General features: G+C 42.8%; 1 protein-coding gene across 2 annotated transcripts; it reads right to left on the bottom strand.

Annotated features, from left to right (window-relative positions):
* Positions 1-24,067, bottom strand: MANSC1 (MANSC domain containing 1). Of its 2 annotated transcripts, XM_019961540.2 has the most exons (4): positions 23,878-24,067; positions 17,028-17,346; positions 11,895-12,035; positions 1-1,136 (listed from the first exon to the last, which is right to left on the bottom strand). In XM_019961540.2, the coding sequence occupies exons 2-4, from the start codon at positions 17,248-17,250 to the stop codon at positions 259-261; spliced, it is 1,242 nt and encodes a 413-aa protein (XP_019817099.1). In that variant the 5' UTR covers positions 17,251-17,346; positions 23,878-24,067; the 3' UTR covers positions 1-258. The 2 variants fall into 2 exon arrangements, with proteins under 2 accessions (XP_019817099.1, XP_070646168.1); XM_070790067.1 differs by lacking the exons at positions 17,028-17,346; positions 23,878-24,067 and adding an exon at positions 14,590-14,714.
* Between the last annotated feature and the right edge of the window lie 3,365 nt (positions 24,068-27,432).

The raw sequence follows: 27,432 nt of genomic DNA, 5'->3' as shown, positions 1-27,432 counted from the left end.
TTTATGTGGCAATTATTCTTTATTGCTTTAGGTAGAGCTTTGTTTTCATCTAATGGTTTAGAGACAGATCACTCAGGCCACCCCATTTGTTTCTTTGCCCCCTTTCTCTTTAAAGAACAAGCAAAAAGAACTCAGTAAGAGGCATCTGCCTGTCTTCAAAACACTTGAAAAATCCTGCGAAGATCAGAAAGTCATCAGAAACTCGCTGCAGTGAGGCCAGTAGTAACTACACGAATTAAGAGATAGCTAGTGTTCTCCTTAGATGTCAACGTAGATGCCATTGATCAAATAATCAAGCCTCGAGTAACGTTTTCTGCGGAGGGATTCTAGGAGCATTCTGCCCAAGAGGGCCAGGCCTATGGCAAGAAAGAGGACCCCAAAGAGCACAGTCCCAATCAGGAGCCACTGCTCAACGGCAAAGCCTTGCTGGCTTCCTGGAGCATTGCTCAGGGAGGGGTCGCCTGGACTGGCCTTCCCATTCTCCTGGGAAGCTGTCTTATTTGTGGCAGGAGAATCCACATTTGACAAAGGAAATGTAACAGAGGCCCCGGCATCCTCCGCACTCCAAGTCAGATTGGCGATGTCTCGAAAGGGCACCGCGGCGGGTGGGCGTCGCGAGTCCGTGGATGCCCTAGAGAGGGAAGTCGAAGCCGCAGTTGTGGTCGTGCTAGTGATCGTGGCTAGGGTTGGGGCGGAGGTGGCTCTCTGAGGCTGCCAAGTCAGAGATGGCATCACTGCCATGTTGGTGGCAGGGAGGGATGCGGAGAGAGACTTCGGAGTGGCCAGGACGGTGTGCAGAGAAGACACCGCCATCGTAGAGGGGAACGCCGTCACATTTTCAGGCAGCAGATTAGCTATTGCTGGTCCTGAGGAAGACTGTGACGTCTGAGAGTGGCCTTCTTCTTTATAATCAGATGACGGTGGGCTCTCCAGATCAATCTTGAGTAGTTTCTCCAAGTGATCCGAGGATCCAGACGTCTGAGAAAACGAATCTCTCCATAAGACCGTGGGCTCTGAGTCATGGGTTGGAGGTTGGTGAGTGGGAGTGATGGCATGGGAAGATCCGCCAGGGAAGATGGAGTTTTCCTGAGCTACCCCTGGGTTTGGCAAATCAGTTCTGGCCAAAGATGGGAAACCTGAAAATGGAAAGAAAATAATAGGAAGACTTCGACATTTTCATATGAAAGGAGGACAGAAGAGACAAATGTTATCAGCTTATTCAATAAGACCTCAGACTGTTGCTACCTGATATTTCATGGTATGTGCATGGGAGCTAAGTCACTTCAGTCGTACCCGACTCTTTTTGACCCTATGGATTGTAGCCCATCAGGCTCCTCTGTCCACGGGATTCTCCAGGCAAGAATACTGGGGTGAGTTGCCATGCCCTCTTCCAGGTGATCTTTCAGATCCAGGGATCAAACCTGAGGCTCCTGCATTGCAGGTGGATTCTTTACCAACGAGCTGTCAGGGAAGCCCAATATTTCATGGTGCAAGGACCTGGCCTCTCCTGCAGAAGCTCTGGTTTATTTCTAGAGTGATGGCACACAGGTTTATTTCTAAAGTGATGGCACCTTCCTTCTAGAGGAAGGAGGAGGTAGGAGGGGCCAGCAAAGATGCTAAGAGGAGTTCAGTGGTGGCAGCAAGGGCTTCCCAGGCCGCACAGCGGTAAAGAATCTGCCTGCAATGCAGGAGACAGGGGTTCAATCTCCGGGTCGGGAAGATCCCCTGGAGGAGGAAATACCAACCCACTCCAGTATTCATGCTTGGATCTTAGTTCTCCGATCAGGAATGGAACCCATGCCCTTAAGTGTGGAGTCTTGATCACTGGACCACCAGGGAAGTCCCCTCCTTTTGACTCTTGAAGATTAAAATTCTATAGCCAGTATCTCAGGTTCTGAAGACCATGGACCAGTATTTGAAGTCATGCTGGCCACGTGGCTGACATAAAAAGCAGACAATCACAGTCCCAACTCCTGCACAGGAGGAACTAGCCTCAGATGCTCCTCCTGCTTGAGAAAGGTTAGAATTTTGCTCTTTGTCACACATGCTGTTTATGACAACTCGAACTGAAAAGGCCAGTTAAAGCAATCTGGGGCAGGGAAAGGCCAGTTGAATTGCACCATATCATTCTGTACCGAGGACTTCCCAGGTGGCACCAGTGATAAAGAACTCGCCTGCCATTGGAGCAGACATAAGAGACTTGGGTTCCTAGGTTGGGAAGATCCCCTGGAGGAAGGCATGGCAACCCACTCCAGTATTCTTGCCTAGAGAATTCCATGGATAGAGAAGCCTGGCGGGCTACATTCCATAGGGTTGCAAAGACGTGCACACAACAGGGGCAACTTAGCATGTGCTCACTCTGCTACTGGGCTAATCGTTACACTTCAGTAAGAACTGCAGAAACACAAGGAAGGAAGCAAAAGAACTTTCTAGAATTTACTGGTTCATTCTCCTCTGTTCTCTTTTCCCTCTTCTATTTCAACTCCCCTCAATGCTGCTGCTTCTGCTGCTAAGTCGCTTCAGTCGTATTTGACTCTGTGCGACCCCATGGACAGCAGCCCACCAGGCTCCCCTGTTCCTGGGATTCTCCAGGCAAGAACACTGGAGTGGGTTGCCATTTCCTTCTTCAGTGCATGAAAGTGAAAAGCGAAAGTGAAGTCGCTCAGTTGTGTCCAACTCCCAGCGACCCCATGGACTGCAGCCTACCAGGCTCCTCCGTCCATGGGATTTTCCAGGCAAGAGTACTAGAGTGGGGTGCCATTGCCTTCTCCACTCCCCTCAATACCAATTCTAAACCAGCCCTCACTCTCCTCTCTCCTAACAAATAGATCCAGAGGCACATTCACACGTGTGACATCTTTGACTACTCTCTAAACGTCACACCACTTGAGGTCCTTTAGAACCGTCACTTATTAATCCATCTAGGACAGGGATCAGCAAATTATTGCCCGAGAGCCAGATCTAGCCTGCCATCTCTCTCGCTAATATTTTTTTTATGGATTTGCCTGTGCTGGGTCTTTAGTTGCAGCACTTGAACTCTTAGCTACAGCATGTTGGATCTAGTTCCCTGACAGTGATCAAACCCAGGCCCCCTGCATTGGGATTGCAGAGTCTTAGCCACTGGACCACCAGAGAAGTCCCTGCCACCTCTCTTTATAAGGCTTGCAAGCTAAGAATGGCTTCTACATTCTGAAATTATTGAAAAAAAAAAAAGGATATTTTGTAACACATGAAAATTATATGAAATTTACATTTCAGTTTCCATAAATAAAGTTTTATTGGCACACAAGCATGCTCATTTGTTTACATATTGTCTGTGGCTGTCTCTACTGCAAAGACAGAGGTGAGGATGTCTGACAGATTGCATATAGCCCACTAAGCCTAAAAGACTTGCCTGAAAAGCCTAAAACACTTATTATTTGGCCCCTGACAGAAAAAAGTTTGTGGGCACCTTCTCTAGGACCCTCTCAAATAGAATGCTGACGCCTGAAATTCTTCCAACAAAGCTGAAGAAAAGAGTTTCTGCTGCAGGTGATATGACATTGGCAGGCACAGTGTCACCGTGAGATAAACAGCATCTGTATTTTTAGGCTGTGTCAGATATTTTTAAAAAGAGCAGGACTCATCACATTTCATTTTAAAATATATAAAAAAAGACTAAGTAAATGCTCTGTGATGTATGTGAACTCAGAAGTTAAGCCCATTGACAAGAATGACCAAAACAGCTGTTTCCTTTCTCAAGAATGCAAGGTTATAAATAAAACAAAGCGAGGGCTAGTCCCATTTCTTGATAAGATTCATCTATTGGCTAAGAGCCTAGAACCACGCTGGGATCCTCCACACCTGCTCCATTTACCTCACCCTCTGCTGTTTGCCATTGGGGTGTGGTATTTTCCCTCAGTCACATAGACATGAGCTACAGAAGGCACTGGGAAACAGCCCTGTGTACTCAGCCCCTCTTTTGAGTTTCATATGCAAGCGACTTCACTAGATAAAACAATTTAAGTATTGACTATTAACTTGGAGACCAGCTGAGCCAACAGACTCTCAATTTATTCTATTTCTGAATTTCCCTATTCTAGTCTATTCTAGTCCTTGGTGGCATGACAGACCACCAAGCTGCAAAAACAAACTGAAATTAAATAATGTCCAGCTGCAATGGTTTTACAGAATGAACAGAGTGCACTATCATCTTTCGAACTTTTGGTCTGTAAATATTAGTCAATCCCAGCAAACTGAGTTCATCTCTAAACAAACCGCCAAAAATATCTACTGGATTTCACTCTAACCGGGAGGCAGACAATTCATTTTTATGGGGTAATCTCAATCCAGCAACATGGGCAGATTCAGAAATAGTAATACAAACACAATGTGTAAATATCTGTGAATACAGACAGGACACCAAGTCTGGCGTAGGTGAGTTTGCCCCTAGGTATCAACCTGCTCTGGGCTGGTGGTGCCCCCTGGTGGCTGCCACAGGAACTGTTGGATTCTAATTTCACTTCATTACCTTCACACTGGTGGCTCTTACTCCTTGGAAGAAAAGTTATGACCAACCTAGACAGCATATTGAAAAGCAGAGACATTACTTTGCAAACAAAGGTCCGTCTAGTCAAGGCTATGGTTTTTCCTGTGGTCATGTATGGATGTGAGAGTTGGACTGTGAAGAAAGCTGAGCACCGAAGAATTAATGCTTTTGAACTGTGGTGTTGGAGAAGACTCTTGAGAGTACCTTGGACTGCAAGGAGATCCAACCAGTCCATTCTGAAGGAGATCAGCCCTGGGATTTCTTTGGAAGGAATGATGCTAAAGCTGAAACTCCAGTACTTTGGCCACCTCATGCCAAGAGTTGACTCACTGGAAAAGACTCTGATGCTGGGAGGGATTGGGGGCAGGAGGAGAAGGGGATGACAGGGGATGAGATGGCTGGATGGCATCACCAACTCGATGGACGTGAGTGTGAGTGAACTCTGGGAGTTGGTGATGGACAGGGAGGCCTGGCGTGCTGTGATTCATGGGGTCGCAAAGAGTCGGACATGACTGAGCGACTGAACTGAACTGGTGGCTCAGGCGGTTAAGGGTATGCCTACGATGTGGGAGACTGGGGTTCGATCCCTGGGTCACACGAAGATCCCCTGGAGAAGAAAATGGCAACCCACTCCAGTACTCTTGCCTGGAAAATCCCATGGACACAGTCCGTAGGGTTGCAAAGAGTCTGACACGACTGAGCAACTTCACTTTCACCTTCAAAGTGAACCCACTCCAGTATGGCTTGAAAAATCCCATGGACAGAGGGGCCTGGCAGGCTACAGTCCATGGTGTCGCAAGAGTCGGACATGACTTAGCGACTAAACCACCACCACCACCTTCACACTGGCCCTTAAAAAAATGGTTTCTGCAAGAGCCAAGCTTTCCCTCCCACTTCCAGTGGAGAAAATCTTTACCACTGCTCTCTGTCTCTAATATAGATATTATCAAAGCAACAACATGACAGAGGTATTATGAAAGTTATAAAATAAATTTGACTATCATGTCCATCATGATGCCCCAGCAACTATTAATATTTATGTATACCTGAAAACTAAAACTTTTTTCATGTAACTTAAGAACAATTGGGTGTTTTTCACCTGAAATTTAGGTGACCTTTTACTTCTACATCTCAAACTTATTTTTTAATATCTGCATCATATTCCCTCGGGTGGATACATCATGTTTTACACCCTACCATTCCCTAGTATTTAGACATCTGAGCTGTAGAAACTTTTAAACCAATTTCCTTTAACAGTCACTCCCAAAGTGCTGCTTTCACTTTTAAAACTAATTACACAATAAAGAGTTTCACACCAATGCCTTTTTCTTTGATATAGATTTTACGGATCAATGATCAATGCAAAGAAATAGGGGAAAACAATAGAATGGGAAAGACTAGCGATCTCTTCAAGAAAATTAGAGATACCAAAGGAACATTTCATGCAAAGATGGGCACAATAAAGGACAGAAATCGTATGGACCTAACAGAATCAGAAGATATTAAGAAGAGGTGGCAAGAATACACAGAAGAACTGTACAAAAAAGATCTTCATGACTACGATAATCACGACGGTGTGATCACTCACCTAGAGCCAGACATTCTGGAATGTGAAGTCAAGTGGGCCTTAGGAAGCATCACTACAAACAAAGCTAGTGGAGGTGATGGAATTCCAGTTGAGCTATTTCAGATCCTAAAAGATGCTGTGAAAGTGCTGCACTCAATATGCCAGCAAATTTGGAAAACTCAGCAATGGCCACAGGACTGGAAAAGGTCGGTTTTCATTCCAGTCCCAAAGAAAGGCAATGCCAAAGAATGTTCAAACTACCGCACAATTGCACTCATCTCACACACTAGCAAAGTAATGCTGAAAACTCTCCAAGCCAGGCTTCAACAGTATGTGAACTGTGAACTTCCAGATGTTCAAGCTGGTTTTAGAAAAGGCAGAGGGTAGAGGAACCAGAGATCAAATTGCCAACATCCATTGGATTATTGAAAAAGCAAGAGAGTTCCAGAAAAACATCTACTTCTGCTTTAGTGACTATGCCAAAGCCTTTGATTGTGTGGATCACCACAAACTGTGGAAAAATCTGAAAGAGATTGGAATACCAGACCACCTTACCTGCCTCCTGAGAAATCTGTATGCAGGTCAAGAAGCAACAGACATGGAACATGGACATGGAACAACAGACTGGTTCCAAATCGGGAAAGGAGTACGTCAAGGCTGTATATTGTCACCCTGCTTATTTAACTTATATGCAGAGTACATCATGAGACATGCTGGACTGGATGAAGCACAAGCTGGAATCAAGATTGCTGGGAGAAATATCAATAACCTCAGATATGCAGATGACACCACCCTTATGGCAGAAAGCAAAGAAAAACTAAACAGCCTTCTGATGAAAGTGAAAGAGGAGAGTGAAAAAGTTGGCTTAAAACTCAACATTCAGAAAACTAAGATAATGGCATCTGGTTCCATCACTTCATGTTAAATAGATGGGGAAACAATGGAAACAGTGACAGACTTTATGTTCTGGGACTCCAAAATCACTGCAGATGGTGACTGCAGCCATGAAATTAAAAGATGCTTACTCCTTGGAAGAAAAGCTATGATCAACCTAGACAGGATATTAAAAAGCAGAGACATTAGTTTGTGAACAAAGGTCCATCTAGTCAAAGCTATGGTTTTTCCAGTAGTCATGAACATATGTGAGAGTTGGACCATAAAGAAAGCTGAGTGCCAAAGAATTGATGTTTTTGCACTGTGGTGTTGGAGAAGACTTTTGAGAGTCCCTTGGACTGCAAGAAGATACAACCAGTCCATCCTAAAGGAAATCCACCCTGAATATTCATTGGAAGGACTGATGCTGAAATTGAAACTCCAATACTTTGGCCACTTGATGTGAAGAACTGACTCAGTGGAAAAGACCCTGATGCTGGGAAAGATTGAAGGTGGGAGGAGAAGGGAACAACAGACGATTAGATGGTTGGATGGCATCACTGACTTGATGGACATGAGTTTGCACAAGCTCCGGGAGTTGGTGATGGACAGGGAGGCCTGGCATGCTGCAGTCCATGGGGTTGCAAAGAGTCGGACCCGACTGAGAAACTGAACTGAACTGAACTAAACTGATAGATATTATGGAAGTATAGAATTATTGGATTGTGTTATAATTTCCAGAATATTCCATCATTTCTTTAATATTCTGCTTTAATCATGAAATAGATGAGAGAAAAGACACCCAGTGACAGCAGAAGAAAGGACACAATTAGGAAGAGGCAGTGAGAAGGGATCAGAGAGATGGATGTGATGGCCCAGCTTCCAACTGATGGGAGCTCTTGAAAGAGAAAAACCAACAATCCAATTAGTGTCTTGAGCCCTGCCACCTTTGGAAACTCAGAGCACGGTGTTCAGGTCCTGCTAGATACCATCCCTGGGTGTTCAACAGGCTCTGCAGTGTTCCAGGTGATGAAAAAAGAGGACCGGCTATATCCACACATTACTGCTGGTCCTGGTGTTTTCATTCAGGATTATACATAGACACGAAGAAGCCTAACAGTTAGGGGCAGCTGCCCTGGCAAGTGTGAAGCCCAGAAAGTGCAGGAGGCGACAAGACTCTTTCCATGCAAGGTAAGATCCTGGATGTTCTGAGAAACCTAATTTTTTCTGTTATCCTTTTTCACAACTATTGTGAAATACACTTCATACAACACACTACTTAAACCCTTTTTAGGAGAACAGTTCCATGGCATTGAGTATATTCACATGGTTGTACAACCATCACCCTTATCCACCTCCAGAGCAAAACTGAAACTCTGTACTTTATCTGCCAATCTTTTAGGACTTGGGCTTCTATCACTATGTAGGAAGAATTTACACAAGCCGTCTGTGCTTTATGCTCCTATTCAAAGGAATGTTGGATATATCAAGCTTTCTTAGTTCATGAACAAACTCAGACACAGCCTCATCCAGGGAACAAAGCAGGGTCAGTGTCCAGGCACCCTGGGCAGCACCATGCCCCAGAAAATCTTCATTGCACTCTCCCTCCAACCCCCAAACCGCTTCTCTTCAAATCTTCCCTAGTTCAGCAGACAGCACCACTGTCCAGCTAGATGCTCAAGTCAAGAACTACAACTCAGGGCTTCCTTGGTGGTCCAGTGGTAAAGAATTCGCCTGCCACTGCAGGGGACATGGGTTCGATCCCTGGTCCAGGAAGATCCCACATGCCAAGGAGCAACTAAGCCCGTGCATCATAGCTACTGAGCCTGCGCTCTAGAGCTCGGGAGCCACAGCTACTGAGACCGTATGCCCCAGGGCCTGTGCTCCACAACACGAGAAGCCACTGTGATTAGAAACCCGTGCATTGCAGCCAGAGAGTGGTCCCCACTTTCTGCAATGAGAGAAAACCCACACGCAGCAACGAAGACCCAACACAGCCAAAAATAAGTAAATTAAAAGAAAAGAAGAACTAGGATTCAGCTTCACTCTTCTCATTTCCTCATTCCCCACATCCACGCCAACCAGTAAGCCCTGCCGACACTACCTCTGAAATGGCCCATAGTTTACTTCCCTCCATCTTCTCCACTGCCTCCCTGGTCCCAAAGGCCATGGCTTTCCTCTATGATCTTCATCCCACCTCCAAGCCAGCCTTCCCACTTGCCCTCTTGCTGATTCATGCTTGTCCATTCCGAATAGAGCAGTCAGGGTGAGTTCTGAGAAATCACCTTTAAAACAGCACGTTATGGAAGGGGGATGAACTGGGAGATTGGGATTAACATATACACACTATTGATACTATATATACTATATAGATAACTAATGAGAACCTACTGCAGAGCACAGGGAACTCTACTCAAAGCTCTGTGGTGATCTAAATGGGAAGGAAATCCAAAAAAGAAGCGATACATGTATACCTATAGCTGATACAGCAGAAAGTAACACAACATTGTAAAGCGACTATGTTTTTGTTTAGTCGCTAAGCCATGTCCAGCTCTTTGCAACCCTATGGACTGTAGCCCACCAGACTCCTCTGTCCATGGAATTCTACAGGCAAGAACACTGGAGAGGATGGCCCTTTCCTTCTCCAAGGGATCTTCTCAACTCAGGGACTGAACCTGTGTCTCTTGCATTGGCAGGCGATTCTTGACCACTGAGCCACCAGGGAAGCCAAAGGAACTACACGCCAATAAAAATTAATCAAAACAAAACAAAAACCCAGCATGTTACATACCTCCTGAAAAACTCCCAATGGCCTCTACCAAGTTTGATGGGCTCGCCCCACTTTCCTTCCTTCTTGCATATCACTCTTTGCATGCTTCACTATGAGTCAGCCACTGAGATTGCAGTATTTGAACAAACACTCCCAACCATTCTGCCTTAAGATACTGGATGAGGTTGTTTTCTCGGCCTGGAAGGTCTTCCCGCTATTTTCTCACATCTGGCTCCTCAGTGTTCAGATCTCGGCTTAGGGGTTACAACTTCGCAGATGTGTCCCCTGATCACCTAATTGAGACGGTCCACTCAGTGATAATCTATTATGTTGTCTTAAATTAATTATTCTCTCTTGAGACTCTCTTTTTTTTTAATGGGAATTTTATGTTTTCAGTTTCTCTGCATTGAAAATATATTCTTATATAAAGGCCATGTTTCATTTTTTCATGATCACTAAGTGTTATTTTTTTAAATGGAGGATAACTGCTTTACAATGCTGTTAGCTTCTGCTGTACAACAGCTGTAAGTATCTATTGATATATATCCTTCTAGTTCAGCCTCCCTCCCACCCCACCCCAAGCCCACCCTTCTAGGTCATCACAGAGCACCAGGCTGAGCTCCTTGTGCTATACAGTCGCTTTCCACTAGCCATCTATTTCACTATTATTTTTTAATTTAAAATTTCTTCTTGAAGTATAGTTGATTTACTATGTTGTGTGAATTTCTTCTGTACAGTAGAGTGATTAAATTTTGAATATAATACATTCTTTTTTATATTCTTTTAGGATACATTTTTATATTCATTTATATATACATTTTATATTCTTTATATATTTTTATATAAAACGTGAGAAGGAAATGGCAACCCACTCCAGTATTCTTGCCTGGAGAATCCCATGGACGGAGAAGCCTGGTGGGCTACAGTCCGCAGTGTCACAAAGAGTCGGACACGACTGAGCGACTTAACTTTCACGTTCATAATCTTTTATACATTTTTATAGTCTTTTATAATACATTCTTTTTTATATTCTTTACCATTATGATTTTTCATAGGATACTAAATATAGTTCTCTGTGCTATACAGCAGGACTTTGCTTTTAAAACGGTTAAAGTAGTGCACTGTATATAGGACCTTATGCTGTGTATCCATTCTATGTAAATAGCTTACATGTGCTAGCCCCAGACTCCTACTCCATCCCTCTCCCAGAGCCATACTCCCTAGCAACCACAAGTCTGCTCTCTATGTCCATGGTGACTCTATTTTTTAATTATTTATTTATTAAGGTTATTGTCTCTCTCTCCTAAAACATTAGTGCCAGAAGTGAGAACCATGTTTTTTCATGTTTAATATCATATCTTTGTATCCTTAGGGTATTAAAAATGCTTGGCACATAAGAAATGCTAAGTAAAATTTGTTGCTTCTTGAATAAATGAAAAAAAGATAATATTGTTTCTACCTAAGGGTATAAGGATAAAAACTTTCTAAAACTTAAAGGAAACTTGAAAGCAATGCATCCTGAGAAATTAACAAGCCAAAGTCTCACCAAGACAGATCCAAACGATTTTATTATTTTTACTTGTTATTTTCTGTATTCTGAGCAAATACATAATTTTCAAGTATAGAGACTGTATCTCCAATGCCTTGCACAAAACTTACATATGGCAGATTCTCAAGAGCTTCTTAAATGCGCTTCTTTTCAGGTCTGGATAACAAAATCCAGTAAGTCTGATTTCAGCGAATGTCATAATAAAATAGCTGTACCTAATAACAAATGGAATTTTATATACTGTATTTACACAGGTCTTAACTCTTTCAAAATAGTCACCCTGGAGACCTGTATACTTATTCCAGTGTTGCTGGCATAGTTTACAGAGGTGTTTCAAAATGTTTTCAAGAAAGCTCTGTGTGTCTTTTATCTTATGAACAGAAACAGAAACAAAACAAAATACTATCATTCATAAGTCTTTCACTGGGGCAAAGAAAAGATGTTTGGTTGAATCAACTGAAATTTAAATCATGAGATTTTTCTGATGTGCCTCTGTATTTGTGATCCCCTTTGGTAGTTTTTTTTCAACTCCTTGGTAGAAAACCTAAGTGAACCATATCCTTAAATAATTCCAATCACAAAAGACAAAGAACAAGGTTCTTATTACCTCGAATTATCCTGTAACTCATAAGTCCCTTTGCTGGTTTCAGGGGACAGGCTTCCTCACTGGGACAGAAGAACAGGTAGCAGTTGGGTAGTTTAAATTTTTTTTGAGTGTCGAAGATCATCAGGTTACATGCTTTGTCCCCTGTAAGGAAAGGTTTCACAAGTAACTATTTTGATATAGGATTTTCCAAAGAGTATGGAGAGCAGGAAAACTTCATTTATTCTGGTAGCCAACACAAAACCCTTTTTGTTTGCTGCCTGCTGGCTGCTGAGTCATTTCCTTTTCCTTAGTTTAGTCACGGAAAGCAATTTTTAAAGACCTTGGGTTTAAAACTCTGAATGAAGGTAACTTTGGCAAAGCATATTAAATTTTTTTTTAATTAAAAAATTTTTTGTGGCTGTGCAGCATATGAGATCTTAGTTTCCCAACCAGAGATCGAATCCCTGCCTCCTACATTTGAAGCTCAGTCAATCACTTGGCTACCAGAGAAGTCCTGGCAAACTACATTTTTTTTTAATTATGAAAGTACAGTAACACATTAACAGGAGACTTGGAAAATACAGAACACAGTTACATATAGTTCTACTATATATTACAATTATGTTTTTAAATAGATAAAGATTTTTAGTTGGAGTTTCAATATCAGGCTCTCAAAAATTAATAGAAGAGACAGACAGAACAGTAGAAGGATACAGTAGACTTGAAAAAAAAAACCCAATTCAACCTAATAAAGATTTATACAGTTTTCACACAATAGCAGGATACAAAGTCCTATTCAAGTTTCCATAGACTATAAACCAGGAGACACTGGAACATATCCAGGGACATAAAACAAGGTGCAAAAACTTCATGGTCTAAACGTGTTGAAATCATACAGAATCTGTTCTCTTGTCACTGTGGAATGATGTTAGAAATCAATATCAAAAGATATTTGAAAATAAGACACATTTTCAAGTGTAATGTGATATTTACCAATTGAGATCATCACAATAGTAAAAGATGCTGGCAAAACCCACTTTTAAAAGTACATTTAATTCTTTAGAAAGAAGCCGTCCATTTGCCAAAATATTTATCAAAATATACATAGAAATACTGACTCTACAATTCAGTACTGAGTTGGACTTCAGGGAATGGATGTAATCCTAATGATTTCACAAGTCTCTTGCATCCTGAAGGCATCTTAGATGCCTATGAAGCCATCAGTTCTGGTTTTCTTGAGGCGGGTAGAAACAGTAAATTTAGCCTTATATATATCATGCCTCCTTCCAATGAATGAAGCTGCAAAGCTTTACTTTTATCAGTACCATTCTTCTTTTGGGTCTTCGAATTTTCGCTCTTTGTTATCATTTTTGTTTGTCTCCCAATCAGGCAGAGGTCAGAGATCACCCTTGATTCCCTCAATGGGAAATCAGACTGAGTTCGCCTCTACAGGGGTTTTTATCCTGTCGTCTCTCCACTACCCAGATAACAAGAAAGGCACTCCAGTTCCTCTGACTTTTCTTCGCCCCGCAGTGTGATAATCCTGCAGTACCATTTACGGTGTCACTTGGGTAAAGGGGAGGGTCTGTAGGGTCCACCTTGTGCACACACTTTGTGTCCTTTGAGTCTGTGGGCATTTGTCTAGAGTCTGTGGCTATGGGCAAATTATCAAAGTGTTTTTTTGAGCCCCAAACAGTTAAAAACCAATGCTTGGTAAAAGAAGGAAAAGTTGGAGATCCATTAACTGAGACCCACAGTTACCTCTGCTTAGGCCATGGCAACCTACTCCAGTATCCTTGCCTGGAGAAACCCATGGACTGAGGAGCTCGGGGGGCTACAGCCCATGAGGTCACAAAGAGTTGGATATGACTGAGCAACTGAGCATGCACGCATGCACAGTAAAGCAGCAACAGCGTTTTTGCTTGTAGAACAAAGCTGTAAACTCTAATTTCTTACTGAACACCCCTCAAGGAACTGAAGAGAAAGGCCAGGTGTCCAGTGTGGCCAAAAAACGCCCACGTGGCATTCAGTCCTATTTGCAAGCTCTGTTTCTATTTCACATAAATGTTGGTGTCAACATTTAGAGAAAAACTAGAAGTTTAAATGAGAGCTCTATCCATTACTTCTCCATAAAGAGTGTCCAAAAGCATGCTTGTCAATTTGAGATCACTGAAGGATTTGTTTCCTCCTGACAGCAAATATAGGTGCCTTCCAGGTGGCGAAGTAGTAAAGAGCCCACCTGCCAATGCAGGAGACACAAGAGATGCAGGTTTGATCCCGGGGTGGGGAAGATCCCCTGGAGGAGGAAATGGCAACTCACTCCAGTATTCTTGCCTGGGAAATCCCATGGACAGAGGAGCCTGGTGGACTACAGTCCATGGGCTCGCAAAACAGTCGGGTACAACTGAACAACTGAACAGGCATGCATGACAGCAAATATATGGTGTTCTTTCTACGTGAATTCTCTAGTTCTCTAACACCAATGGGGTGTCTTACAATTCAACTCGATTCTGATACTAATTGCCTGGAGTGTCAGACCCCACAGGTCTAAGGCTCAGTCCCCAAAGACTGTTCCCACTCAGACGCCAGTCACAAAGCACAGTCACAAGACGCCCCAGGTCACTCACACAAACGCCCAACTAGGCTACCACCTCCCATCCCAGGCTCAATAATTTGCTAGGACTACTCACAGAACTGAGGAAAATGCAGTACTTACTGTTACACTTTATCATAAAGGATACAAATGAACAGCCAGATGAAGAGGTACACAGGGTGAGGTCTGGGAGGGTCCCAAGTGCAGGAACCTCCATCCCTGGTGGGGCTGGGGTGCCTCTCGACACATGGATGTGTTTACCAACTTGGAAGCTCCCCGAACTCACCATTTAGGGGTTTTCATGGCAGTTTTATTATGTAGGCAAAATGATTAAGTCATTGGCCATTGTGACTGAATTCAGTCTCCACCCCACTTCCCTTACCTGGAGGTGGGTGGGAAGACTGAAAGTTTCAAGTTTCTAAGCAAAGCTTGGTCTTTCTGGTGACTAGCAACCCTCCCAAAGCTATCTGTGCTGGGCTTAGTCACTTCAGTTGTGTCCAACTCTTTGTGACCCCATGGACTCTAGCCTGCCAGGCTCCTCTGTCCATGGAATTCTCCAGGCAAGAATACTGGAGTGGGTTGCCATTCCCTTTTCCAGTGGACCTTCCCAACCCAGGGATCAAACTTGCATCTATTACGTCTCTGGTACGTGGGTTCTTTACCACTAGAACCACCTAGGAATCCCATCTATCTAGGACCCCACTAAGAGGCACCTCATTAGCATAAGCTCAGGTATGGTGGAATGGGGCTCATTATGAATAACAGAAGAAGCTCCTTTGCTCAGGCAATTGCTAGGGTTTTAGGAGCTCTGTGCCAGGAATCAGGGACAAAGACTAGAAATAAATATGCAAAATTTGTGTCCTTCAATTTCATGTCCATATATATTTATAGTACCATACCACAATCATTATAGAATGAAAAGGAAATAAAGATCTAAGAGAAAGCATATGATTTTATTGGTTGATAAATCAAGTAAGGATCATGAGTCCAGTGTTCACTAGCTCTCCTAGGTTCTTTGACAATGGGCCTTTTCCATCTTATTAATGGTTTATCTCCAGCACGTAGCAAGCCATTAGATGCTCAATAAATTTAGGTGTTTTTTTTGTTTTTTGTTTTTTTTTCATTTAGGGAATTAGGACAGGATCATAAGGAACTAAAAAATGATCATTGTTTTCACTTAGATATATATTTCTGTTTTCGGGTCATATGTTTGGACCCTGAAATGTCCAAGGACGTGGTTCAAGCCTGTGGGCCTCAGTTTTCTTTTGTGTATTGCAAATGGGTCACTCCAAGCCCCTTCCCGTGCCTCTTTGAGTCCTAGAAGCCGCAATGAGTGGCCTTCTGACTCACCTATGCCACCAGCTCCAGGAAAGGGAGGGGAAATGGAAATTTTGTGCTTCCACTTAAAATGCAAATGCTGATTTTCCTATGAGATGATTTTAAAATTTTACTTTTTGTCTCAATTCCCTTTCTGTTTAAATGTTCTTTCTTTTTAAAAAATTGTTCATTTATTATTTTTATTATTATTATTTTGGAATACAGTGTGACTTTAATTTTATTTAGTCATCGGCTGTGCTGTGTCTTTGCTGCTGCTCGCAGGTTTTCTCTAGTTGCGGCGAGTGGGAGCTACTCTCTAGCTAAGGTCTCACGGGTTTCTCATTGTGGTCACTTCTCTTGTGGAGCACGGGCTCTAGAGCGTGTGGGCTTCAGTAGTTGCCGTGCACAGGCTCAGTAATCGCAGCCTGTGGGCCCTAGAGCATGGGTTTCACTGCTCCAGGGCATGTGGCATCTTCCCAGACCAGGGATTGAACCCATGTCCCCTGCATTGGCAGGCTGATTCTCACTGGATCATGGGGAAAGTCCCTAAACGTTCTTTCTAAAGTCACACTGGGGTTTCCCCAGTGCCTTAGCAGTAGAGGATCTGCCAGTGCAGAATACATGGGTTGGATCCCTGGTCCAGGAAGATCCCACATACCATGAAGCAACTAAGTTCGTGTGCCACATCTATTGAGCCTGTGCTCTATGCTCTAGAGCCTGGACACCGCAACTACTAAGTCCACGTGCCCCAAGTACTGAGGCCTGTGGGCCCTAGAGGCCACGCTCAGCAGCAAGAGAAGACACCACAAAGAGAAGCCCATGCACCAAAACTAGCGAGTAGCCCCCACTCACCACAACTAGAGAAAAGCCCAAGGAGCAGTGAAGACCCAGCACAGTCAACAAATAAACAAATAAAACTAAAGTCACACTGTATTTCCAATATTCCATGATGATAGCCAAGCATTTAAACAGGATTTTTGGTTTTACTATCTTAGATGCCTGTTAGACACCAGTGGTTTTCAACCTTTTTCTACCTAGACACCTAATAATACATATACACTCAGAGGTAACTTTGACTCAGTTTAGGGGAGAGGAGAGCACAACGTGAAACATTCCCGAGTGACTGTGCCACCCATTTTTCTACTCTGCTGAGAATCCCTAGTACAAACCATTCAGCCTCATTGACCAGGTACTCACATCAAAAAACACATGGAATAAAGAGTCATCAAGGCATTGTTACTTACCTGATATATTTTTTGTTGAGCAGCAAGAATTAATGCAGTCCTGAGGAGTTAATGTATGTATGGGCTCATTGCCTCTGATTCCCTTGGAAAGAGACAGCTGGATGTCAATGACCACATCTTCAAGGCTCTCAGTGAGGCAGTTCTGACTGGTGGACAGTCTCAGTGTCAGGAAACAAATCATTACAAAAGTGTAAGTCAAGCTCCATCCTCCCCAGAAGAACATGTTAAATTTCAGCTTAGTCTTAGTCTTCAAAGGTCGGATAAACTCTCCCTCCTGCTTGAGTCTGCTTCAAGAAGATAGTACAGATGATGGAATTCTCTAGGACAAAGATAGGAAATCATCAATGAGTTTTGTTTCTTTGAATGAACCTAGAGAAGCTACATTTCATTTCCTTCAAATCAATGTAAATGACTCACAATTCATAGAAGGCCAGAAATAAACAAGTATCTTTTTAATTCATTTCACTTTTAATAGATTTGAGACAACCTTTCATTAAAAACTTGGCAAAAAGCTAGTAAGCACACACACATATATTGGTTTGGCCAAAAAGTGCATTGAGGTTTTTCTATAGGATCGTACAGGAAAACCCTAATGAACTATCTGGCCAACCCAATACTATCCTATTAATTATTAAAATCTGACAAATGTCTAAGAGGAGTAAAATATCATAGTAGTCTGCCTTTCAGTTTTAGAATCCTTCCTCTTCCTGCCTCTCCTAACAAGAGGGGAAGAGACATAGAATCTGCAGTCATTGATGAAGCAGTAAATGATCACTGATCATTGGTTTGGACATAGTTTCTCTCTCAGTAATAACAATTAACATTTTAAATCACCTACTGAGTGGAAGGCAATGTGCTAAAATTTACATATATTATCCTAGTTAATTCTTACACCAGCTCTGCAAAAAAGCTATTATTTTTCTCATTTTACAGATGAGGAAACTGAGGCTGCCTTTTTTTAATTGCTGTCTGTAAGTATCACACCAGAGGCAGGTTAATGCTAATAATCTAATTCTAGGAATTAGCCCATCAGCAGGATGATCTAGCTTAATCTAGCTTAGTTGAAGGAAAGTGTAAGGGCAAGAGTTCTTTTTGACATCCCTAAAAACACAAAAGTCCTAATACGTATTAATCCCAACTCCATTGGTGAGCTGGTTCTTCCAGGAAGGAAAAACAAAAGTTAAACTGGCAATGCTATACCAGAAACTACCCTCATTTCCAGAATACAAATTGTTCACTAATGATAGCCTAGGTCAGAATTACCAATTAAGTTTTATTTTTAGGTCATGAAGTCTTTGGTAACCTTTCGGTCATGCACCCTTTATTACTCTGGTAATGCTTAGGTTCTCTTCTGACATGTTTTAAAATGTATAAAAGACATGTTTTTAAATGTATAAAATGAAATATATAGGATTACAAAGGAAGATAGTCCTATTGAAATGTAATCATTGAAGAGTTTTTTTTTTTAAGTGCCTTTACAAATCTGATGAAAGATACCAAGAATGACCTAAAGAAATTAAGAGATATTCCATGTTCATCAACAGCACTACTCAATACTGTTAGGATGTCAGTTCTTCCCAAGTTGGTCTACACATTCAATGCAATTTCAATCAAAATCCCAGTACATTATTTCATAGATCTTAACAAACCAATTTTTTAAACATTTATTTTATTTTTTTGCTGCACTGTGTGGCTTGTGAGATTTAGTTCCCCAACCAGGGATGGAATCCTAGCGCTTGGCTGTGAGAGCACAGAGTCCTAACTACTGGACCACCGGGGAATTCCCTCAACGAGCCAATCTTAAAGTTTACATGGAAATGCAGAAAGGCCCAGAACAGTCAAAACAACACTGAAGAAAAACAAAGCTGGAGGACTGACACTTCCCGACTTCAACACTTAACCATAAACCACCAGTAATCAAGGCAAGGTGCTATTGGCAAAAGAACAGACAAATAAATCAATGGGATGGAATAGTGAGCCCAGACATAGACCTGAACAAATACAGTCAACTGATCTTTGACAAAGGAGCACAGGGAATTCAACAGACAAAGGATTGTCTTCTCAAAAATGGTGCTGGACAATTGGACAAAAAAAAAAAAATCTAGACACTGACCTTACGCCTTTCACAAAAATTAACTCAAAATGGATCACAGACCTAATTGTAAAATGCAAAGCTATAAAACTCCATGTAACATAGAATAAAGTCTCCGTGACCTTAGACTGGATATGAGTTTCTAGATACAACACCAAAAGCACAATCTGTGAAAGAAAAAATTGGTAGGTTGGATTTCATTAAAATTAAAAACTTCTGCTCTGTGCAAGACACTGTTAAGAGAATGAACAGCTAAGCCACAGGCTAGGAGAAAGTATTTTCAAAACACATATTTGATAAATAACTGGTAGCTAAAATACACAAAGAACTCTTAAAACTTAACAAAAAGAAAACAAACAACCCAATTAAAAGTGGGCAAAAATCTGGACACCTCCCCAAAGAAGCATGTAAAAAGGTGCTCAATCTCACTGTCATTGGTGAATTGCAAATTAAAAGAACAAGGTGCAGGCTTTCCTAGTGGCTCAGTGGTCAAGAATCCACCTGCCAGTGCGGGAGACAAGGGTCCAATCTCTGTTCTGGGAAGACTCCACATGTTGTGGAGCAAATAAGACCATGCACCACAGCTACTGAGCCTGTGTTCTAGACCCACGAGCCACAACTACTGAAGCCCATGCACTCTAGAGCCTGCGCTGCACAACAAGAGAAGCCCCCTCAATGCGAAGCCCGCACACCACATCTGGAGAGTAGCCCTCATTCGCAGTAACTAGAGAAAACCTCGCACAGCAATGAAGACCCAGCACAACCAAAATATATAAATAAATAAAATTACTTTAAAAAAATAATGAGATATCATGACACATTTACAAGAATGGCTAAAATTAAAAAAAAAAAACGTTAATACTAAATCCTGACAAAAACCCACATACAAATATTTATAATAGTTTTTTTATAATTGCCAAAAAAAACTAGAAATAGCCAAGATGTCCCTTACTAGGTCAAGGGATAAGCAAATTGTGGTATATCCCTACAGTTGAATATTATTCAGCAGGAAATGAGTTATCAAGCCACAAAAAGAGGAACCTTAATTGTATATCATTTGGTGAAAGAAGGAAATGGCAACCCACTCCAGTATTCTTGCCTGGAAAATTCCATGGATAGAGGAGCCTGGTGGGCTACAGTCCGTGGGGTCACAAAGAGTCAGACCGGACTGAGTGACTAACAATTTCACTTTAAGTGAAAGAAACTAGTATCTGATTCCAACTCTATGACATTCTGCAAAAGACAAAACAACATTGACAGTAAAAGATCAGTCGTCTGGAGGAAAGGGTGGAGTACAAAGGATTTTGAAAGCAGTGAAACTATTTTATATGACTCTGTAATGATGAAAACATATCATTACATTTGTCAAAACCTATAGAGCTGTAAAATACAAGCGTGTACCCTAATATAAACAGGTTGACTTTAGTTAGTAAAAAAATCAATAGTTTAAAAAAAATATTATATGGTAACAAAGCACAATACTTTCCTTGCTAACTGTTATGTCTAACTTCCCAAAGCAGCAAAGTGAAAATAACACTGTTTCTTTATGTAAGCACATCACGTACATTATGTCATTTAATCCTTACATGAATTCTAGAAGCTAAATCCCATTAGCTCCACTTTCAGTTAAAAAAAAATAACTGTGTGATAAATGACAAGTGGTACATCTAATCATTGCCATAATTTTTTGAATGACCCATTTTAAAATTAATTTTTAATGGAGTATAATTGTTTTACAATGTTGTTCTAGTTTCTGCTGTACAATGAAGTGAATCATTTATAAGTGTACATATATCCCCTCCCTCTTGAGCCTCCTTCCCACCCCACCCCTCTAGATGATCACAGAGCACCGAGCTGAGCTCCCTGTACTGTAAAGCAGCTTCCCACTGGCTATCTATTTTACACAGGGTGGTATATATATGTCAATCTATTCTCCCAATTCGTCTCACATTCCCTTTCCCCCACTGTGTCTACATGTCGGCTCTCTATACCTGCATCTCTATTCCTGCCTTGCAGACAGGCTCGTCTGTACCATCTTTTTAGATTCCATACATATGTATTAATTCACATACGGTATTTTTTTCTCTCTGACTCATTCTGTATGACAGACTCTACCCAGGTCCATCCACATCGACACAAATGACCCAATTTCGTTCCATTTTATCACTGCCATAATTTTGAAGTAGTGTCGAATGTAATGATTTTGAGACATATTCAGTAAGGAATGCAATACAGAAATAAGTACCACTTCTGCCAGAGGCAAATCAGAGCTACCTTACCACTAATCCCACTGCGGCTTTTGCCTACACGTCTCTTAATGGAAATACGACACTGCATTTAGAGGTTAGCAAAATAAACTTTTCCACCCAAGTTCACAGATTTTCTGAATGCTGTCCATGGACTCCCCCCGACCCCAGGGTAAGAATCCTGGCACAAGTTACCTCGTATGCTACCACACTTCGCAAATCTTTTCTAGTCACTGGAAGGAAAAAAAAAAAACCAACAGAAACAAAAATAACAAAAACCAGACCAACACTTGGCTTTGAATGGATTCTAAGAGTCTGTCCTGAAGCTGCGGCAATGAAACGAAGTGTGACGTGGGATGCAGGAGGAAAGCTGGGTTTCTAGGACCAGCATCTTTTCTGTGCCTGCAAGCAGGAATGAAGAGCTTATCTCATTAACGATACCCGACCATTACTAGGTAAATTAATTCTTCCAATCCATTTATTATTTAGGCCTTGAAGGTCCAAAGAGGAATAGATTTTTAAATGTGGCATACACATGCAATAGAATATTATTCAGCTACAAAAAGGAATGAAATTCTAATACATGCTCCCTCCTGAAAACATTATGCTAACTGAAATAAAATGGATACAAAAGGACAAATGTGGAATGTGGGTACTTATACTAAGTATCTGGCTTCCCAAGTGGCTCAGATGGTAAAGAATCCACCTGCAACACAGGAGACCCAGGTTCAATCACTGCGTTGGGAAGATCCCCTGGAGAAGGGAATGGCAACCCACTCCTGTGTTCCTGCCTGGAGAACCCCACGGACAGAGAGCCTGGTAGGCTATAATCCATGGGGTGGCAAAGAATTGTACATGATGGAGGGATTGGGGGCAGGAGGAGAAGGGGACGACAGAGGATGAGATGGCTGGATGGCATCACTGACTCGATGGATGTGAGTCTGAGTGAACTCCGGGAGTTGGTGATGGACAGGGAGGCCTGGAGTGCTGCGATTCATGGGGTCGCAAAGAGTCGGACACGACTGAGCAACTGAAATGAACTGAAGGGACTACTAACACTAACGCACTAAGTATCTAGAAAAGGCAAAGTGATAGAGATAAAAAAGTAGAATTGAAGTTACCAGAGGTTGGTGGAGAAGGGAGGGGGAGCTATTGTTTAACAGGTACAGAGTTTCTGTTTGGGGGTGTCCCAGATACACTGAAAATGGATAGTTGTGGTTCGGGCTTGGGTTGGAAAAGAATTTCCAGACATGAGACAGAATGAGAGGGAAATAAAGTTTATTAGATTGGGAGATGCTGTTAGAACACCGGGCCAGCTCAAGGGAGAACCCATGTTGAACAGGGGTCCTTAGTCCACTTTTATACCCAACATACAAGGAGTGGGATAGGGGTCTTGTGGGTCATTTGCTGATTGGATGAGTCATGTATACAGGGTAGAGGGGAGAGTAAGGCAAATACCTTCTCCCTATGGGGTAGGAGGGGAGCCAGGTTATACTGCTCAGGAGGACCTGAAATCCATTAATAGTTATCATGGGGGAGGGAAGGACGATAAGGGTCTGGTTTTTCTGTTCCTGCATTCCAAGACCTCCTTGGTTTTTTTCTGCTCTTTCGTCCTTGGGTCACCACAGTAGTGATGGTTACCCCAAAATGGGAATGTACTTAAAGCCACTAAACTCTACCTTTAAAAATGATCAAAATGATACATTTTGTTACCTGTGAGGGAGTGAGTTAAAGTCACTCAGTACTCTCCAACTCTTTGCCATCCCATGGACTTTAACCTGCCAGGCTCCTCTGTCCATGGGATTCTCCAGGCAAGAATACTGAAGTGGGTTGCCATGACCTCCTCCAGGGATCTTCCTGACCCAGGGATCCAACCCAGGTCTCCCGCATTGCTGGCGGTTCTTTACTGTCTGAGCTACCAGGGAAGCCCTTGTTATGTGTATTTTACCACAATAAAAAGATCAAAACAAGCATATAATTAAACAAAAAATAAGGTTCAAAGTGAAGTTGAATTCTGTTGAAAACCAGTGGGAAAGGGATACAGGTGAGGAGAAGACGCACCTGAGCTTTCATACCTGCTGAGTAGAGTCATGGGATCTTACCAGCAATCACTCGGTCAAATATTGTAAATCATTTTTTCTCATGGCATAATCTAACTTAATTTATCAAAGTGTTTATAACTGCACCACACACACACCTTACAGAGTATTAAACAGTTAGCAGGTTGGATGAATACAGGAGACAAGGCATACAAGAGAACAAGGGGAATTTGCCCTTTCCTTGAGGAAGTGTACGGGGCTCACGAAATGACTCTTCTGCCGCAGCAGCTGGCTTCCCCGGAGACCCCCTCGAGGATACAGGGGTCACCAGCATCCGCTCAGCCCCTCCCCGCTCCAGCCCGGTGGTCCGAGCTCTGAGAGGGGCGGGGGAGCCTCGCTCCGGGAAAGGTGGTCAGGTGGTGATGCAGTCCGCGGGGGCTGGGGGCGGGGGAAAGATGGAGAAGAGCCTTTACCTGGCAACGGGAGGCCGAGGTCCTGCTGCCCTCCACCTTCAGGGCAGCCCCGCACGTTCCGGGAAGCAGCAGCAGGTCTGCGAGGGGCTCCGGGGCTCCGCAGCTCCCGCTTAGCCTCGGGTTTGTGGTTCCCGAGTTCCTGCTTCCGTTGCGGCGGCCGAAAGTTTGCCGGAGGGGGAAGGGCACGTTCCCGCCCTGCAACCCGGAGCTGCTTCCCAGCAACCTGGAAAGGTCCCCTGGGCGCCACGGAAAGCCGGGAGCCCCTCCCACACCTCCCCACTCACCCATCGATGCCCGGGGTCAAGGCTGTGCGTGCAGCCAGGACGAGGGGGCTCAACCCTGGTGTATGTTTGAGGGTCTGCATCTTCGGATTCCCTGAGAACAGGGCAAATAACCCATGATGGAAGTCAAGCAGTATACATCATCAAACGTACCTCATTTGATTGCACTTGGCAGATTTTGCATTAAAAAAAAACAACAACTGAAGGTTTTTGGCAATCTTGCCTGGAGTGAGTCTATTGGTGCCATGTTTCCCACAGTATCTATCTCTGTGTCACCTTTTGGTGATTCTCCCAATAGTTAAAACTTTTTCATTATTATGTTTATTAGGATTGTGATTTGTCATCAGTGATCTTTGATGTTACTGCTATGACTTGCTAAATGTTATGATGATTGTTATTGTTTAGTCAATAAATCCTGTCTGACTCTTGCAACCCTGTGACTGTAGCCCACCAGGCTTCTCTGTCCATGGGATTCTCCAGGCAAGAGTGCTGGAGTGGACTGCTGTTTCCTTCTTCAGGGGATCTTCCTGACCCTGGGATGGAACCCACATCTCCTGCATTGGCAGATAGATTCTTTACCACTGAGTCACTAGGAAAGCCCAAAGGTTATGATGATAGCTAGCATATTTTTAGCAATATTTTAACATTAATGGATGTATATTTTTAGATGTAACACCATTACATACTTAATAGACTACAATACGGTGTAAGCGTAATGTTTATGTTGCTGCTTCTGCTATTTGGTTGCTAAATCGTGTCAGGCTCTTTGCAATCCCACGAACTGTAGCCTGCCAGGCTCCTCTGTCCCTGGCAAGAATTCTGGAGTAGGTTGCCATTTCCTTCTCCAGGGGATCTTCTCCCCCGCCCCTGCAGGGATGAACTCTCATCACATGCATTGGCAGGCGGATTCTTTACCACTGAGCCACCTGGGCTTCCCCAAACATAACTTTAACAGGCACTGGGAAACCAAAAAAAAATTATGTGACTTTATTGAGATTATTTGCCTTGTTTTGGTGGTCTGATACTGAACTGTGCTGAATGCAGATACACCTGTTGAGTAAAAACCCTGCCTTTCACCCTGTGTCCCAATCTAGTTCTCCCCAGAGGCAACCTCTGATCAAATGTTCTTCACATTCAAGAGTTTGCAGTGCCTTCTATATGAGGCATAGTTAAGAGAATCCTATTCAATCGTTCAAAGCATGGAGAGTTCTTCATTAGGTTGGCAATACTTGATCTAATGTGCAAATCAAGACCCCAGGAAGGCATTGGGATTTGGCAGGATTTATTGTTTATAGGTATGAATAATAATGATGAAAACAATGGTTGTTTTTCACTTGCTAAGTCGTGTCTGACTCTTTGTGACCCCATGAACTGCAGCATACCAGCGTTCATTGTCCTTCACTATCTCCCCAAGTTTGCTCAAACTCATGTCCATTGAGTCAGTGATGTTATCCAACCATCTAGTCCTCTGTCGCCCTTCCTCTTCTCCTCCTGCCTTCAGTCTTTCCCAACATCAGGTTCTATTTCAATGAGTCAGCTCTTCGAATCAGGTGGCCAAAGCACTGGAGCTTCAGCTTCAGCATCAGTCCTTCCAGTGAATATTCAGGATTGATTTCCTGTAGGATTGACCTGTTTGATATCCTTGCAGTCCAAGGGACTCTCAAGAGTCTTCTCCAGCGCCACAATTTGAAAGCGTCAATTCTTCAACTCTCAGCCTTTCTTATCCTCCGACTCATGACCACTGAAAAAACCATAGCTTTGACTATACGGACCTTTGTTGGCAAAGTGATGTCTTTGCTTTTTAATATGCCGTCTATGGAGAAGGCAATGGCACCCCATTCCAATACCCTTGCCTGGAAAATCTCATGGACAGAGGAGCCTGGTAGGCTGCAGTCCAAGGGGTCGCTAAGAGTCAGACATGACTGAGCGACTTCACTTTCACTTTTCACTCATGCATTGGAGAAGGAAATGGCAACCCACTCCAGTGTTCTTGCCTGGAGAATCCCAGGGACGGTGGAGCCTGGTGGGCTGCCGTCTATGGGGTCGCACAGAGTCGGACATGACTGAAGTGACTTAGCAGCATGCCGTCTAGGTTTGTCATAACTTTCCTTCCAAGAAGCAAGCATCTTTTAATTTCATGGCTACAGTCACCATCTGCAGTGATTTTGGAGCCCAAGAAAATAAAATCTGTCATTACTTCTACATTTTCCCCTTCTATTTGCCATGAAGTGATGGGACCAGATGCCAAGATCTTAGTTTTTTGCCAGCTTTTCACTCTTCTCTTTTACCCTCATCAAGAGGTTTTTTAGTTCCTCCTCACTTTCTGCCATTAGAGTGGTATCATCTGCATATCTGAGGCTGTTGATATTTCTCACAGCAATCTTGATTCCAGTTTGATTCATCCACGTTTTCCATGATGTACTCTACATATAAGTTAAATAAACAGAGTGACAATATATAGCCTTGTCATACTCCTTTCCCAATTTTGAACCAGTTAGTTGATCCTTGTAAGGGTCTAACTATTGCTACTTGACCCGCATACAGCTTTCTCAGGAGACAGGTAAGGTGGTCTGGTATTCCCATCTCTTTAAGAGTTTTCCACAGTTAGTTGTGATCCACACGGTATCTATTATTGAAAACAATGGTGTCTGTTATTAAAATGTCACCCCTAATATTTAGCATAGTACCTGGTACATAATGAGGGCTTCCCAGGTGGTACAGTGGTAAAGAATCTGCCTGCCAATGCAGGAGACACAAGAGACTCCGGTTCCATCCCTTGATGGGAAAGATCCTCTGGAGAAGGAAATGGCAACCCACTCCAGTATTCTTGCCTGGAGAATCCCATGGACAGAGGAGCCTGGCTACAGAGCTATAGTCCATGGGTTTTGCAAAGAGCCAAACGTGACTGAGTGACTAAGCCTGCACTCACACACTGGTACATATAATAGGTAAATATTTTACATATATAGTAAATATTTAATGAAAATATATTTGTTGATTGCATGAGTGGAAAAGAAGGACTAGGTTATCGATTTTATAAGTGTGTTTCTAAATCAATGCTCGTTCCACCTACCTCCATATACAGGAGAACAAGTGCAATGTTACTAAACCTTTGACACTTAACTTGCTGAGGTTCTAACCTTTCACAATATCTCTACTTTGGTCAATAGGAAAGAGCTTTCAAGCCTAAGGCACCGTGCAGCTGTAGATTGTTATTCTAGGCCTAAGAATCACAGTTCTGCTGCTGCTGCTGTGTCGCTTCAGTCGTGTCCGA

Source organism: Bos indicus, chromosome 5 (genome assembly GCF_029378745.1).
Source record: "Bos indicus isolate NIAB-ARS_2022 breed Sahiwal x Tharparkar chromosome 5, NIAB-ARS_B.indTharparkar_mat_pri_1.0, whole genome shotgun sequence".
Lineage (NCBI taxonomy): Eukaryota > Metazoa > Chordata > Mammalia > Artiodactyla > Bovidae > Bos > Bos indicus.
This window is presented reverse-complemented; position numbering and strand designations above follow the sequence as displayed.